This window comes from Octopus bimaculoides, chromosome 2 (assembly GCF_001194135.2).
Source record: "Octopus bimaculoides isolate UCB-OBI-ISO-001 chromosome 2, ASM119413v2, whole genome shotgun sequence".
NCBI lineage: Eukaryota > Metazoa > Mollusca > Cephalopoda > Octopoda > Octopodidae > Octopus > Octopus bimaculoides.
The window spans coordinates 65,361,265-65,379,456 of record NC_068982.1 but is presented as its reverse complement, the minus strand read 5'-3'; the positions used below and the strand labels follow the sequence as shown (position 1 = coordinate 65,379,456).

The 18,192-nt window shown below is 36.0% G+C and overlaps 1 protein-coding gene across 2 annotated transcripts in view; it reads right to left on the bottom strand.

Moving 5' to 3' along the window:
* Positions 1–6: 6 nt before the first annotated feature.
* The window catches only part of LOC106868679 (uncharacterized), a 284,588-nt gene continuing 266,402 nt past the window's right edge, over positions 7–18,192 (bottom strand). For both annotated transcript variants that reach the window (XM_052977697.1, XM_052977691.1), the window contains exons 9-13: positions 7,014–9,392; positions 5,496–5,609; positions 3,258–4,205; positions 1,969–2,077; positions 7–1,080 (exon numbers count right to left, since the gene is read on the bottom strand). In XM_052977697.1, coding sequence (XP_052833657.1) covers positions 644–1,080; positions 1,969–2,077; positions 3,258–4,205; positions 5,496–5,609; positions 7,014–9,392 — 3,987 coding nt within the window. In that variant the 3' untranslated portion in view covers positions 7–643. The remainder of the gene's footprint in view (positions 1,081–1,968; positions 2,078–3,257; positions 4,206–5,495; positions 5,610–7,013; positions 9,393–18,192) is intronic.

The window sequence follows — 18,192 nt, the reverse complement described above, 5'->3', positions numbered from 1 at the left end:
AAAATATGACAAATCTTGTGGTTAATCAGCATATATAAATTTACATCCTTCCTGACTTCATAAAAAGAACCCATTATTATTTATTAGTATTAACATGTTCTCTTTCTCTCTCTTTTATTTCTCCTTTGTTTATTTTTTTTTAAACATTTAAAAAAAAATTATGGTTAACGGGATCAGGATGGGGCAGGAGGTGGGTGTTTACATTGATTTTTTTTTTTTTTTTTGACGGGGCCTGGAGCAAAAGTTCAAAGTATGAGAAATGAATAAATAAATTACCAAAAAGCAAAATTTAAATATTATACACACACACACACGTGTATGCATGTGTGTATATATGTATACACACACATGTATGTGTGTGTGTGTGTGTATGTATATATATATACACACACACACACACAGACATATATATTTATATACAAACAAATATATATTATGAATATTTATATATATTCTAAAACATATACATACACGTTTTTACATACATATATTTATATATACTTAAATACAAATATATATATACATATTTGTGTGCGTATGTGTTTGCATACATGATGTGTGTGATTGAGCCATGTTAGAACATGGCTAAATATATTGCTGCCCTCATTAGAAAAATCGTCATAAAGAAAATGCAATGATGTTATTATGATTCACAGCAAGAGTCACTCAGAGATAAGGTACTTGCTGAAATTGCATCTTCAGGAGAGTCAAGAGAGTCACCCGAACAATTACCTAAGAGTTCAATAGCAGTTACTCGTGCTAGACTGCCACGAGAAGAACTATCTGTTTGTTTCCATGCTTTCTTTGATAACAGCTGTGACCTCTTCGAATCACAGAATTTATTGGGAGCAGTCGGAGAAATATCTGTTGATATAGAAGAGTGAGATACTGGACTTAGTTCTGTAATTAAATCCTCTGAGTTATTGTCTGGCATTATGGTTTCAGAATTGGTACTTGATGTTGAAAACTGATCCAGAAAATCAAATGCAGACACAGCTTCTTTTTCTTGGTGGCCAAACCTTGTAAAGAGGTTGTGGAAGTTAGTTTGTGCATTTGCTCTCGATACAAGTTTTTGTCGTCCTAAAAAAGAAAGTAAGTAGGAAAATGTATAAATATGTTAAATTGAGGTTAATATTTTAAAGCAAGTTTAACTCTTTAGCATTGAAACCAACCATATCTGGCCCAAATATTCTGTTTTATGTTAAAACTGGCCAGATCTGGCCTCCCATACCTAGCCTGCCATGTCATTCTAAAAATAAACAATCACATCAAAATATCAAAGCTACAAGAAAATGCCCGATTAATTCAAAGTAATGTGAATAAATAAACCATTACATTTGACAGAGTAATCTGAATGCTAAAGGGTTAAAAATAACAACAGACCATTTACTTATAGTGGGGAACTTAATATTGAAAGTAGAATGCTTGTAATGGGACAAAAGTCAACACTCATAGAAATATATATTTATTGGGCAAGTATCTTCTACTACAGCTCAGAGCTATCCAAAGCCATATGAGTGGATTTCTTAAACAGAAACTGAAAGAAGCCTGCCATATAACATTGTGCAATGCTTGAAATGAGTACCACTGTCATACAAGCAGTGTCATTCATTTCCTGTATCCTGAGTAAACATATCTGGCCATGGAAATATTACCTTGCTAAGAAACAGGTGAGAGTTGGCAACAGGAAGGACATCCAACTAGAAAATCTACTTCAGTGAACGCCGTTTGACTCATGCAAGCACGGAAAAGTGAACATTAAAGCAATGACAATAATTGAATAACTCTTTACTCTGTAACTTAATTTGCAAACACATACACACAAAATAGCTTATGGTATAACCGAGGGGAATAATACTCAATGCTAGAATGTATTTAATCTAGTAGTCTCTAGATTGAGTCCTCTCTTCTGTCTTTGAGGTTTCTTTAATAACTACTGTTAGATTTCTAAATTAGAAGCATACTGACCTTTCTTATGTTTAAACATGGGAACTGCTAATTGTTCATCACTGCTGCTGTCTTCACTTTCGTTGGCTGTATTTATGTCAATCATAGAGTCCAACATGTCAGCACGAGTCTGTAGGAATAAAGAAGAACATAACATTAACATATACTATTTATAATATTCCATTAACATAATATATTCTTAATATTTGATAACATAATATACTATTAACATACAATACCATTAAACAGTGTATACCCTCAATATAATATGTTATTAACATAATCATAGTTTGCTACCAAGAATGGTGTGTGGGTTTTATGCTTCCTGGCTATAAATTAGGCACTTCAAGATCAGCTGAACATACTAGTCTGACTGTCAACTAACATCAGAATTGTCCTAAGATCAAATCCTGGGACAGTTAAGGCAGTTTCGGTTTTTAATTGACTTAAAAATGATTGGTACCGTCTTATAAAATGACTAAAGAAATACTTCCTTTAAAGTGCCATAAATACTGGCCACCACTAAAAATTGTGAGTAGATGGAAACTGTACTGAAGTCCATTAGATGGACTGTACCTGTAATTCAAAGGTCCAGCATTGTCACATTGACTCTACCTGTATTTGTAAGGGTCCATAAATATTCAGCCATTGGAACACTAAGTTAACAAGCAGGTTTTAATGAGACATTCATACATCAAAATCAACATAAGGGACCATCTTGTAGTAGGCCCAACATTCAACCAAGCATCACTTGACCCCTTAGCTGGATTCACTCACTTGTATAAATATCTAATGTTATTTTCTTACTGACAATAACTTGACACAGCTATATCAATCTCACCAATCCAAAAAAACCTGCATAGATCATAGACTCTACTCCCACCATCCCTATTGTGCAGCACCTTGAGCAAGTGTCTCACTACAGTCTCAAGTTGATGTAGGCATTTTTTGAATGAATTTGGAAGACAGAAGCTGTATGAAAGCCTGTCATGTGTATGCATGCTTTTATCTGTTCCCACACCAGCACTTGACAACCAGTGTTGGTTTGTTTATATCTCTGTAACTTAGCAGTTTGGCAAAATAAACCAATAAAATAAGTACCAGACTTATAAAAAAAGGACTGGGGTTGACTTGCTCAGCTAAAACCCTTTAAGGCAGTGCCCCAGTATGGCCACAGTCCAATGACTGAAATAAGTAAAAGACAAAAGAACAGATATATCTGCACAGTCTAGCAGTTTGGTTTGCAAAATTCAGTTCAAGTATATCTGTAGAGCAATGCATTTTTGTTATTTGTAATTTCTTATACTAACCTCTGGGTTCATCACCAACATGTCACTGATATCTTTCTCTGGAGTTGATAACTTCTCAGTGCCACCATGTGCTTTACTTGAGTCAACATTAAGGTTGGCTACAGCACACAGCTTCTGCAGAAACTGCTGGTCTTCTTCACAAGAATCTTTTAATTCAAATGCTCCTGAACTGTCGTCAGCATATTCATTCATCCAGTCACACGATGCTGAAGATTCATTTGAGGGACAACTAGTAAAAATGATATCCCCACTGGAAGGCGTTAAATAAAATTCATCTTCTACCCAATGATAACCTTCAACACTGCTACTGTGACCACTGGGATTGAATATATCACTATCAATGTCAGAGTTACACTCAACACTGTTTAGACTAGAGAAACTTGATTGTAATTCTTTTACAGTTTTAGAAAGGTTGTCAATCTTCAGAGAAACATTGTCAAATTCTGCTAGGTTCGACTGGCAGTGTTCATGACATGTCTCATTATTGGAGTGGAGATTTTTCAAAGTTTGAGTTTGGTTTTCTCCATCACATTCATTGTTGCTACCAGAGAAAAGACTTCGGTTGGAATCCACACAGCAGAGGCTATAAAACTCCTGTCGGAATTTCTTCTGCTCTTCAATTTCTTTTGGACTCATTAAGTTATTAACATCAATGTCTTCAGTTTCAAATTGCTCCTGACAAATGTTCGTCACTGGTAGAGTCATATAACGACCAGCCTGTAGTACACCGTGTGTGGGTTGGCGGTGTTGTAGAGTCTGCCAACAAAGCATGTTGGGGCTGTTGGTATTTTGCTGCCATGGAGTAGAATGATGTCTGGATGCCTTCTGACGATTTTTGTAATAACTTAGATTCTTTTCAATATCTTCTTTGGAAAACTGCAGTAACCATTCTTCAGCACTTTGAGTCACATCAGACTGTTGTGGTAGCCGTGGAAGCTGAGGTCTTTCCTGTAATCAAGTAACAAAAGATAATTTCATATTCAGCAATTGACATTTACATGTATATTACACACACACACATATACATACATACATATGTAAGAAAGACACATACACATTTGCAAAAACACATGCACACGTAATATATATAATATTCATATACATATTCACATTATACATAATAAAATTTATAAATATATACACATATGTATCCCTCTCTCTACACACACATATATAGTGAGAGAGAGAGAGAGAGAGAAATCTAACAGTTGTAGGAGAAAATGTAAAGGAAATCTTATAAAAGGTAAAAATGCAGAGAAAGAAAAAGTAGCCAGAGAGAAAATGGAAATATAAAGAAAATGATATTTATGATGCACGTCTACCAATTCTCTTACATAATTGGAAGACTTACTTGATCCAATTTTAACAAGATTTTATCAAATAAAAACATAAGGAAATATTTCTCTATATATGAGATCACTAATTGTATAATATTTTTTTCTACTAATCAAGCACAGGCATGGCTTTATGGTTAAGAAACTAGCTTTGCAACCATATAGTTTCAGGTTCAGTCCCACTGCACAGCACCTTGGGCAAGTGTCTTCCTTGGATTGACAAATGCCTTGTGAATGAATTTGGTTGATGGAAACTGGAAGCCAGTCATAAATGTTGTGTGGATGTGTGTGTTTATGTATGTCCCCTCTTCACTGTTTGACAAGCAGTATTGGTTTGTTTACATTCCTATGACTTCACAGTTTTGGCAAAAGAGACTAATACAGTAAGTACCAGACTTAATTGGCTCTCTTTAAAAAAAATCCCTATCGTACTGTATAGTCTGATGGAGATATCAGTACTTTCTGGCCACCTCTAAAGACTAATATAGAGGCAATCCTTACACCCAGCAGTCTTCATTGCTCTTATTAACTAAACCTGGCAACTAAAGCCCTGATAATTTATACAAGATACTAGAAGAGATAATCTAATATCTGTCACAGATCATACTGTCATGGAAACTGCAACATTTTTTGGTTTTGCCTAAGGACAAGTACAGAGGTAACTTTTATAATTCACAATCTACATTGCCTTTTTTACAGAAGTCATCTACCCTATAGTATATGCAGTTACTCTATTTATTAGAAATAATGACCAAATCTCTTCCAAATTACATGCTTTACAAGTCAAGCAACATCATAAAGAGATAATTGATAAACAAAATTGCAAGATTTTTTAAAAATCTACATTCATGTTTAATTTCTTTTAAATGGGGGATGAAAAATTGCTAAAATCAATTACTCTTACCTTTTCAACAGAATTCCGTTCAGAAGAAACTGATGCTACCTTTGTAAATTTAATATTATTGTCATCATTGGTATCTTGATGTTCGTTGTGATGTGAATGTTCCTTCTTGAAGACCTGCATGAATCATATACAAAAAAAAAAAAGAGAAGAGGAAAGATAGATAATTATTTATATAACATATAAACAGGAGCTTTTTTGAAGTGTTCCCTAGGTCCATAAGAGAATCTGAAGTCATTAAAGCTAGATAGCAAAATACTCATTAATCAAATAGTTCTGTTTCTTATGGTAGCCAGCTGTACTTCAATTATATCTTTTTAGAACTTAATGAACTAAGTCAATGAGGGTTAAGTATCTTGGCTAGAAACCTAGTGCAGTGTATTGGTGTGTAGTTAAGAATTTGTTCTGAACATCAACAGAAGTGGTTCTCAGCCTTTTCTAGTTCAGTGCCACCTTTCACAAGATGGCATTTTGCAAACCATCCCCCACGTTTAAAAAAACATGATATTTTTAATTAAACAGAAGTTAATTTTGTGTAGTTGTTTATTATCCATATTTTCTTATACTAGTATTCCACCCAACAGTATGTGTCACATTTTAAATAGCTGTGTGGACTAGTGCTAAATTTTTATAGGAATTATTAAAGCAGCAACAACAACAATGAAAAATACCTTAGGAGTGAGAAACCAGGTTCAAAATTTCCCCAAGACATCTGAAGAAGGCTGGAGGGTATATCAGCCGAAACGTTGTGTTAAAAACAAACAAGATGAGGACAAATATCCGTTGAATGTAAATAAATGACTTCTCTGTTTGCAACAGTGAACTTTACCTCCACATGGTACCTATATATATATATATATAGCTCAGTGAAAACAGCCATGGAAATGAACTGTTCTACACTGAGATACAGTGCAAAGATATCAGCTATTGACTCTTTGGCCAGGAGGCTGCCACCATGTTTCCTTCTAAACATTCATACATACATGCAGATTATAAATTAGCGTTTATAATAATAATAATTGGTTTTGTGAGTAAATGCCTAAGTCACAATCTGGATATGCTAGGGTTTTCAGAAAGAAATCAACCAGATAACATGCACATTCTACATACGATCTGTAAGCAGAACTGTAAAAATATGCAAGGCTTTTATAGAGTTCAAAATATGAATTTATTTTTGTTATCTTCTTCCAGTGATGGAGCTTTGTATCTTTGTTAGAAACCAGCTCCTTCTTTACATGAAGTCTTCAAATAATTAAAAACAGAAGAGAACATACATATGTATATAATTCTATGCACTTTAATACAGTTTTTGTCTACCAATTCCACTCACATGGCATTGGTAAGCTCAAAGAAATAGTAGAAAACACTTGCCCAAAGTGTGTGTGTAACAGACAATACAGTTGAAAAGAAAATTCAAACAAGTGACTTACAATAAACAAATATTGAAAACAAAATAAGTAAGCAATTAAAAAATAAATTTGCTAATAAATCAAAATGAAAATGTGAAACTTGATAGCTTACACTTGTTTTGTAGGACCAGCTTGTTTCTGGTGATAAAATATTATTCTGTTCATTTGTTGGTGGCACCAATGGTTGCCATGGAGACCTGTGTAGGGAGCCTGATAACATTTGGTAAGACTGGGCAGCCTGTGATGAACTGAGGTCAGACATTGATATAGTACAATCACTCAAACTGTTATTGAAGTTATTGGAGAAAATTGAGTCCAGGCGTAGTTTAGGTGTATTATTGATCAAAAGCCTCGAGTCTGAAACTGACCGTTTCAGATGTTGAGGATGAATTTGACTTTGTGATAATGTTAAACAGTGATCTGGTTGTGTAACTTGAACTGTTGAATTATTATTAACATTAAGGTTTTGTTCTGTAACTATGTGCTTTGTAAGGGTTGCATTTTCTCTACTGGGAACATTTAGATGTGCTAACTTAGAATGCTGACAGTGAATTTTAGAATGTCCAGCTGAATATGAAGATTTTCCAATTTGTTTTGGCAAAGAAGCACATGAGAAATTCCCCTTTGTTGATAGGTAATGACACTTAGGGAAGGTATTAGTACACATATTAACCAGAACATTGTTATCATTATTATCATCCTTCTTATCAATGTGCACTTTAGTATTGTTGAAGTATTGGAAAGAATTTTCCGGCACATGTTGATCTTTTTCAGGCAACTGTTTTGAGGAAAATAATTTAGAAGAATGAAAGTTGTTAGCTGTCAGAGTTGAACCTTCAACACTATTATCAGAATTAGTGGATGAGCTGCTGATACAGTTGTCTGAAGATGTTCTTTCAGCTTCAACCAGCTTCGATAGAATTGGTCCGCAACAGTTAGAATTCATCTCAGCCATGCTGTTCCTATTTACCCGATCACGTTTCAGCACAGCTGTGTCACTAAACTTTTCAAGCATTTCTGGTTGCATGTCACTTGACATGGTTGAGTAGCCATCATCTCTATTGCCGGAATGTTCAGCTTTGATACTCTCAGAGCTGGAATCAGATGACAAGCTGTACATTTCTCGAAGTTCAGAACTCATATCATTTTCTTTCATACTTTTTGCAACATTTTTCTGCCATTCATTGCAAGCTAAATAAATTTCAGGAAGTGTTCTCTTATTGAGTAAAGTTGGCATTAATACATTCCAGTCTTTTTCTTGTTCAAAATTATTCTGACACATTTTGCTATTCCTGTTATGTATATGGTGACTTTTGGAATGGTTTGAAGAATATAAAGGCAGCATTTCTGTATTAGATTGAGATTGGCAGTCATTGTGGAATGGAGCTAAAGAATTCATGTAAGATGATGTTGAAAGCTGAGCATCTAAAGAGAAATAATCTGAATTCAAAGATGACCGTTTTTCATCAAAAAGATCTTTTTCATCCTCTGTTGAATCTAAGTATGAGCTTGAGACAAGGTTATGGTGGTCAAACGTTGCAGATGCTGACATACCAGGAGAATTTTCAGAATCTGTTGATTGGTTCATCATGGAGCTATCGTTTTTGTTCATTAGATAAGGAGACAGGGGAGAAGTTTGAGAATCTTCCTGAGATGGTGAGTCTGTTGGAGAAATGATATCAAGTGAACTTGGTCTTGCAATAGTTGGAATGGTGTTAGAAGGCACAGGCTCTTCAACAAACCGTTTAGACAAAGTTTGGTGACTAGGTTGGCAGGCAGTGGCTTCTGGGATTTTTTCTATGGTTGAAGCTGACTTCTCTTGAGTGTTGCTTTGTTTATGTTTAAGTGATTCGGCCCTGAATACTGGAAATGTTGGCTGCACACAAGGCTCATCTGTTGGTGTTGGCAGACCATCTAAACTGTTTTCAAGAATGTCACTAGGAGACATCTGAGCAAAGTAATTTGAATGCAGAATAGAGTCTGTTTGTCTTCTGTTACAGCTTTCCCTGCATGGCTTTATACCAACTAGATGATTCTTGTATGAGCAATAGTTGTTGGTTTTAACTAGATTTCTTTTCCAGCTGTTGTGGTCATGAAGTAAACATGTAGTTGCAGCTCTGTTGGCCTCTGTTACTGTTATAGAAGGCAAAGTCTTGTGGCAATTCAGTGGACGCACAGTAGCATAGAGCTTAGACTTGAAATTGTCACATGACTGATTTGCCTTCCAAATCTTAGCATTTGAATCATACTGATAAGATTTCAAACATGAGTTTAAAAAAGCCTGACGAACAGGAGGAGAAGATGAAGGGGATAAGAGGTCAGTATTTGCAAGGCCCTCAGCACTATAAGCTTTCAGCTGAGCTTCCAAAACATGATCAGATAAAATACTGAGCCGATCTGAAAAAGCATTGATTCTGTCTGAATGTTCATTAAGTTGCTCTTTCAGCCATGGTGTTGGGGAATTAATCCTTGGAATACCATCTTCATAGCTCTACAAGTAGAAAAATGAATTTGTACATCAATGCATGATATAAAACTGGGTAATGCTGCATCTTAAAAACTGATTTTAAAAGTAAAAAAATTTAGAGTAAATGATATATTACAGAGAAGTAATGGATAGCACATGTGTGTGTGTGTGTGTGTGTGTGTGTGTGTGTGTGTGTGCATAAATGTATGTATATATCAGTCATGAAGATGATCATAGCCCAACTAATTAGGGAGAGAGTGTAGATGAGATGCAGTTTGGTTTTGTGCCAGGGAGAAGTACCACTGATGCTATATTTCTGGTAAGGCAGCTGCAGGAGAAGTACCTAACCAAAAATAAACCTCTGTACTTGGCTTTTGTTGACATGGAGAAAGCTTTTCACAAGGTACCACGCTCCCTTATCTGGTGGTCAATGCAGAAACTAAGGATAGATGAGTGGTTGGTGAGAGTTTTACAAGCATGCACAGGGATGCTGTCAGTAAGGTGAGAGTTGGCGATGCGTGTAGTGATGAATTCAGGATAGAAGTAGGGGTTCAGCAAGGATTAGCCCTCAGCTCCCCCTTATTCATCATAGTCATCCAGGCAATAACTGCAGAATTTAAGGCAGGCTGCCCTGGGAGCTCCTCTATGCTGATGACCTTGTTTTTATAGCTGAATCCCTACTAGAGCTATAGAAGAAATTTCAGGTGTGGAAGCAAGGTCTGGAATTGAAGGGCCTTGGAATTAACCTAGCAAAAACCAAAATCTTAGTAAGTAGGAAAGCAGACAAATCACAAATCCCTTCAGGTAGATGATCCTGCTCAATCTGTGGGAAAGGTGTGGGTAGAAACTCCATAAGCTAAGTAAGCTATGGACACATAAGAGATTCAGCAATATCAGAGGAAGGTTAGCTGAGAAAATAGTTTTTGTGTTGAAGGAGCACAGGTACAACAAACACTGAAAATTTACAGAAAATAAACTCCATGGACTGCCAGTGGGGTAAGCTAGAGCTAGTTGATAGCTTCTGTTATTTAGGTGACCAAGTCAGTAGCAGAGGTGGAAGCTTCAAGAGTGTAGCTGTAAGAATAGGCTGGGCAAAGTTCAGAGAGCTCCTACCTCTGTTGGCAGCAAAAGGTCTCTCCCTCAGAGTGAAAGGCAGACAGTATGATGCCTATGTGTGAACAGCTATGCTACATCACAGTGAAACATGGGCTGTGACTGCTGAGGACATGCATAGGCTTGAAAGAAATGAAGCTAGTATGCTTTGCTGGATGTGCAATATCAGTATGCATGTATGACAGAGTGAAAGCATCTTGAGAGAACAGTTGGGCATAAGAGGCATCAGATGTGGTGGCATGGTCATGTGATGCATATGGATGAGAACAGCTGTGTAAAGAAGTGCCAAACTATAAATGTGAAGGGGAAACTGTGGTAGGGGTAGATCCAGGAAGACATGAGATGAGGTGGTGAAGCATGATCTTCAGATGTTAGGCCTCATGAAGGCAATGACTAGTGACTGAGACCTTTGGAAATATGCTGTGTTTGAGAAGACCTGTCAAGTCAAAAGAAATCATAGTCATAGCTGATGCTGGCATCATGTAACTGGCTCCCATGCTGATGGTATGTAAACGGCACCATTTGAGCATTATGCCTCATGGAGGCAATATGGCTAATGCTGGTAACACATAACTGGCACCTGTACCAGTGGCATGTACAAAGCACCATCTGAGCATTGGGCCTCATGGAGGCAATGTGGCTGATGCTGGTGTCACGTAACTGGCACCTTTACCAGTGACACGTAAAAATACCCATTACACTCTTGAAGTGGTTGGTGTTAGAAAGGACATCCAGCTGTAGAAACCATGCCAAATAGACTGGAGTCTTGTACACCCCATCAGCTTGCCAATCCTGGTCAAACCGTCCAAGCTATGATAATATGGACAAAAGACATTAAATGATGATGATATGATACGACTGCTACTTATCTATTGATCTGAAAGGATGAAAGGCAAAACTAACTTCTGTAGTATTTGAACTCAAGCACAAAGAACCAGAACAATCACCAGGCAATCAATCAGCTGCTCTAAAATTTTGGTCAGTTTGCTGCATTATAATACATATATGGTGTTTAACTGCAAAGTTTTTCATCACCCGCTTTTTATTAGGGGGAAAAAAAAAACAAAAACAAAATAAAACACCCTTATATAATATAGCCTTATTATCTTTCAGATTATTTTTCATTATATATCAATTTATTTTATATAAAATGAGCAGTCATAGACATCCTCTCATCCTTGACCCAACAGATCATCTAAGATGCATCAGCTTAGAGAGTGGTGGTGGTGGTGGGGGGATACGATAGCATGGGGTTGGAATTAACTTTTGGCTGAGCAGACTCAAGTAAAGTGAAATGAAATATCTTCAGTCCAGGAAACCCACAACCTTGCAATCATGAACCCAACACTCTAGCCATTAGATTGCTCACTTCCACACATGTGTATGACACACATATACACACACACACACTCATGAGTTGGATGGTTCAACAGGATCCATTTAGCAAGAGGGCTGTGTTGGTCTCCAGTATCTATATATGTGTGTCTATGTGTGTGTGTGGATACTGGAGACCAACACAGCCCTCTTGCTAAATGGATCCTGTTGAACCATCCACCTCATGCCAGCATGGGACACAGTCATTAAATGATGATGATCATGATATTATATGTGTGTGTGTGTGTGTGTGTGTGTGTGTGTGTGTGTATGTGTGTGTGTATATATATATATATATATATATATATATATACATATAGAAATGTCTCACCCATGCCAGCATGGAAGGCGGACGTTAAACAATGATGATGATACACACACACAAACACACATGTACAGAATGATGATTGAATGTACATAGTAGACTTTATGCTAGCATATAATAAAACCAAAACTGGAATCCATGAAAGGGTGTAAAAACATTACTAATTAACCGGAATAGTTACAGATTATAAATATTAAATTAGGGAAATATAGAAGAAGATTGTAGCAAGAAAAACATGTAAAGATCATAGAATATAAATCTAATCACATGAACACACTGTAATTAAGGATGAGATAAAATTATACTAAAACAATAATAATGAGGTATTTTATTGATTGCTTTAGTGACAAACATGGACAAGATTTCTGTTTAAAATATTTTTGCAAAGATGAATGTTTTGATCTGAATAAATTTCCTGATGGAATATGGCAATAATGTTTCTTTAATCAGATGTAGCAACATAGAATTCCATAGAGGCATCATGTATGATTGGTTTTAGTTTTTTTATTGGGTACTGTTGCAGTAGAATACTGGGTAGGGAAAAAAGGCTATGCAAAAATACATTCACACATATATATATATATATATATATATATATATATATATATATATATATATATATGTCAGTGTGTGTATATGGATTTATATATACATGTGCATGTATGTGGATTTATATGTTTAAATATATGAACATGCATTCAAGAACACTCATGTACATATACACATCTAGTTTCTTGCAGATAACACACAAATACATGCACATACACAATTTTATTTCTAATGGATTATAAGGCTGATAAATTAAAATATTTTGTTTTTGTTTATAGAATGCAAATATGTTCAGAAAAGCTTCATATAAAACAATACTTCTCATGAGGGAAAATTTTGTTAGCCTTCCAGAATTTTTTCCTTCCTCATATTCGCAACACCTGCCTAGTTTTATGGTTTCTTCTCCTTCTTCTTTAAGAAGGCACTATATATAGGTTGGATAAAATTTAGGTCACAATATGAACAACTTAAAAATCTAAGTGGTTTCTATTATTTCTGTCTTAAATTTTTCTATCCATACCCTTCCTAAACCATGACAGCAAGTATATACTTGGTTGCTTCCACTATAAGAAGCAACAGTCTTGAAACCTGCTACTTTGTCAGCATGACTGAATTTCATCATATATAAGTGTTCAAGGTATTCCAGTAAAATAGACAAACCAAAGCGACAGATATAGACAAATATTGTATGTGTTTTTTTTTTATGTGGTTTGTTATTAAAGAAATACAAAATAAGCATTAATTTTTTTTGGCTTTTCACACATTAAAAATAAAAAAAAACTTTTACATTCTATTATATCACAAAAGATTTTACCTCAAAATTATTATGCTTTTGAGAAGTGGGGAAAACATTTTCTTTTTTTTTATGCCATTAAATTATAATTAAAGCAATTAAATTCAAATTTGTTATTGATGGCTTTAATGAGAGCTGTAACCAGTTTTGAACTCCAGCCTCTGGTTTTCACCACAGTAAATAGCTCCTCCAAAAATAAGAGTAAATTTCATTTCTTTTTTTGAATAGCTTTTAAAATTATTTTTCTTCTTCGTCTTATTTGAGAAGTAATTATTTAAAATTCCTTTAGGGAAAGAAACTGGACTTCTTATTTGTTGGCTGAAATTAAACACTTCCAATTTAAGAGAGAGAGAAAGAGAAGGGAAAGAGGAGAGAGAGAGAAGGAAAAGAGGAGAGAGAGAGAGAGAAGGAAAAGAGGTAAATAGAGAAAAGTAAGAAAGAGACCCACTGCTTAGAATATTTCATTTCCTTAGAAGAAATTAAACTTAGCTTTGGTCATATGCTACACAGTTGGCATGGCAATGATTCCTTCTCCACTGGGATAGCAGCATTCAACAGTTAGTTACTATACAGTATTGAGGTAACAACTACAACAGCAACAATAAGACATTGTTCCCATTGCTTTATGGTACCATTAAACAGGATTAAACTCTTATGAAAGGAACAAATCAAATAAATATATTATTGGAACATGCTGTGACCTTGAGGCTTAATCTAGCACTTGCATGAAGGCCAATAACAATAATATTACTTTGTAAGATAGACACGAGTCCTCAAACTTGGAAAATGGGCTTAGTCAATAATATCAATCCCAATAATTCACTGGTACATTGTTTTTATTATGTCAGGAAAGAAGGATAAAAAGCAAAGTTGAACAAAGATTAAAAATTAGGACATAAAAAGATTGACAGAATCGTTAGCATATCAGGCAAAATGCTTAGTGGCATTTTGTCTGTCTTTACGTTCTGTGATCAAATTCCATGAGGTCAACTTCACCTTTCATCCTTTTGGGGTCAATTAAATAAGTACCAGTTGATCACTGGGGTTGATGCAATCAACTTAGCCCCCTTCCCCCAAATTTCAGGCCTTGTGCCTATAGTAGAAAGGATTATTATTATTATTATCATTATTATTAAGGCAGCGAGCTGGCAGAATCATTAGCATGCTGGGCGAAATGCTTAGCAGTATTTCGTCTATCTTTACATTCTGAGTTCAAATTCTGTTGAGGTCGATTTTGTCTTTCATCCTTTTGGGGGTCAATAAATTAAGTACCAATTGCATACTGGGGTCAATCTAATTGACTGGCCCTCCCTCCCCAAAAATTTTGGGGCTTGCGCCTAGAGTAGAAAAAATTATTATTATTATTCTTTTTAACTCAGGTTTTGTTGGAACTCCTGGAGTCTTGTATGTGAAGCAGGTTTGCTGCATGCAGTCTATGGTACCATGCTATCTGTTCTTTTCAACTATCTAATACTTTCCTGATTATTCTGGCTGTGTCAAGGAGGCAAATCCTTTGTAACAGTTTTACTGGGCACTCTATTCCAATTTCTTATATCTTGCTAGATGCATTCTGATACTGTCCCCAATGAACTAACAATAATTGGCACCATTATTATTATTATTATTATTATTGAGTGAGAGAGCAGTGCATGCCATCAAAGTGACACGGGTAAAATATACGAAACCCAATACACCCATCATGACTACCTGTCTGATAAGGGTACACCAGGCACATGCATCACAACCATATGTGTGCAACATAGTGATCTCATATCAAGATAAACAGCACATGATCTTGCAGGTGGGGGCCTAGTTAAAATTTTCTTCAGGTCATGTAGCCAATCCTGCTCAAAAGGTCCTTGAATAAGGGTTGTTTAAGGATGTTGAACAAAACATCTGTTTTCAAAGGTGAATTATTCAAACCTCAAAGAATTCCTTTCACCACATGGCTACGATGCTCCCCCACTACTTCTGCTCATGATCAGAGATGCACATATTGTCAGCCACCAAGGGAATATACTCAACTGGTTAAGGTCAAACAACTGACAAGCAAATCCATGGTATCAAGCAGAATATTTGCTGTGGCCCATCTTTTATACCAAGACAAAGCATGTACATAACACTTCCATTCAGTTAAGATCAGAAGCTACAAGAGCCAGTGCCTGGCACTGCATCAGAGCATTTATTATTATTATTAATATTAATATTATTATTGTTATTATTATTTTAAATTCTGTCTTCCCTGTTGACATGGGCTGGACAGTGTAATGGTATCTAGTGAACAGCAGGGTTGCATTGAGCTCCAGTGTCAGCTTTTCCATAGTTTCTATGGATGGATGCCCTCTCCCTAATGCCAACCACTTTACAGTGTGTACTGGGTGCTTTTCTAATGAGTTTGCAAAGTAGCTTGCAAGACAAGAAAAAGAAAAGCTCTCTTGACTAAGGGGAAGGAATATTTGAGAGGTGAGAGGTAATTCTATGTCAGGTGTTGAGAAGTTAAAGTATGACAGAGGGACAAGCACTGGTGTTTTATTATAGGGAAAATAGCACAGGTATCTAGTTATGGAAATATAAAGAGTTTTATCTGATACTCTAACAATTCTATCAAACCATTCCAAGCATAAGTGACATACAACATTGTATTAAATAAATGTGCATGAAGCAACAAAGGAGCCACTAAATGACTGCTTGACCTGCTAGAAGTAGCAACTGAATCACTCTCAAATCACACCCTACTCTCTTAGAAAATACATGTTGGTACAAAATATTGTGTTGGGTTACCAGTATTAAGAGGGAAAAGTCATGACTGGAATGCTTTTAATAAAAGGCCTGCTTGATATGGACTGAGTTACAGCTAAAGCATAACAACAACTCAAAGGTAAACATTAACATTAATCACAAGGTTATCAGATCTCAAAAAAATGTCCCCCCCCCACCATAGTTAACAAACACTGTAACGTCTTCTCTTCAATAATGCACAATGGGCAGCACACTGTGTGTGACAATTCCTGATTATGAAAGTGTTGTTGGAGGTGCAATGGCCCAGTAGTTAGGGCAGTGGACTCGCGGTCATGGGATCGCGGTTTCATTTCCCAGACTGGGCATTGTGAGTGTTTATTGAGCGAAAACACCTAAAGCTCCACGAGGCTCTGGCAGGGGATGGTGGCGAACCCTGCTGTACTCTTTCACCACAACTTTCTCTCACTCTTACTTCCTGTTTCTGTTGTGCCAGTAATTCAAAGGGTCAGCCTTGTCACACTGTGTCATGCTGAATATCTCCGACAACTATGTTAAGGGTACACGTGTCTGTGGAGTGCTCAGCCACTTGCACGTTAATTTCACGAGCAGGTTGTTCCGTTGATCGGATCAACTGGAACCCTCGACGTCGTAAGCGATGGAGTGCCAACAACTCCCTACACATTTTTTCTCTCTCCATCTTTTTCCTATCATCTCTTTCTGTTGAAGAACATAGGCTCAAAACATCCAAAGACTTTTCCATTCTTCCCAAGCATTAAACTAATACACCTGTTTGTTCCCTCACCTGTCTCTGTTTTTTGCTTTTTATATTATGTAACATCCTCTGATTGTAAAAATGCAGCACAGACAGTGCATTGTTGTGACTAACAATACAGCAAGCAGTGCACTAATACCTCACTGTAACAGTGCAACAAATCCTTCTTGTAGCACCAACAGTGCAAAATACTGTGGCTTCCGTAATGTACCAGAAACACTTCAATGTGTCCTGATTGTAATAGTCAAACCTATATTCATTGTATAACAGAGAATACACAGAAGTCTGACACCAGACAAGAACATGGAATACCTAGTACACACATTGTTCGGTGAATCATGCCAATGAATTCAGTTAGTTCCTTTATTTCATAGGTCTATTGACAAAGAAATAACAATAGTCACCCAAGAACAACAGCAAATTTAAATACTGTTTATCTAAAGCAAACAAAAGTTTGGGGAAGGATTTTTCTAGTGATGAGCTAGTAATAAGAATTTCCTACCAATGAAAATAAAAATAATGCACAGACGTGACAGTGTGGTAAGAAGTTTGCTTGCTGACTGTATGGTCTTGGGTTCAGTTCCACTGCATGGCACTTTGGGCAAGTGTCTTCTGCTATAGGACTGAATCAACCAAAACATTGAAAGTGGATTTGGTAGACAGAAACTAAAAGAAGCTATTGCATATGTGTGTGTGCATGTAACTTTGTGCTTGTTCCACACCATAGCTTGATAACTAGTGTTGGTTTGTTTGCATCCCTGTAACTTAGCAGTTAGGCAAAAAAGAGACCAATAAAATAAGTACCAGATTGAAAAAAAAAAGTACTGAAATTAATTTGTTCAGATAAAAAGAAACTTCAAGGTGGTTCCCCAGCATGGCCACAGTCCAATGACAAACAAGTAAAGTATAAAAAGAATACTAGTAATGAGGATACTTTACTATAAGGATATATTAACAATGAGATGGCAACAAGTTTTTGTATCATTAAACCAATGAACTAACAGTGACAGTATATTTAACAAAGAACTGGTGATGAGACAAATCAGAGCAATGAGCTATATATCTAAGTTTTGTAAGTCTCATTACATTGAGTTTCTCTTCATTATCTAACTAATATACCCATGCCATAAAAAATAACAGAATTTTGAAAGTAACAATC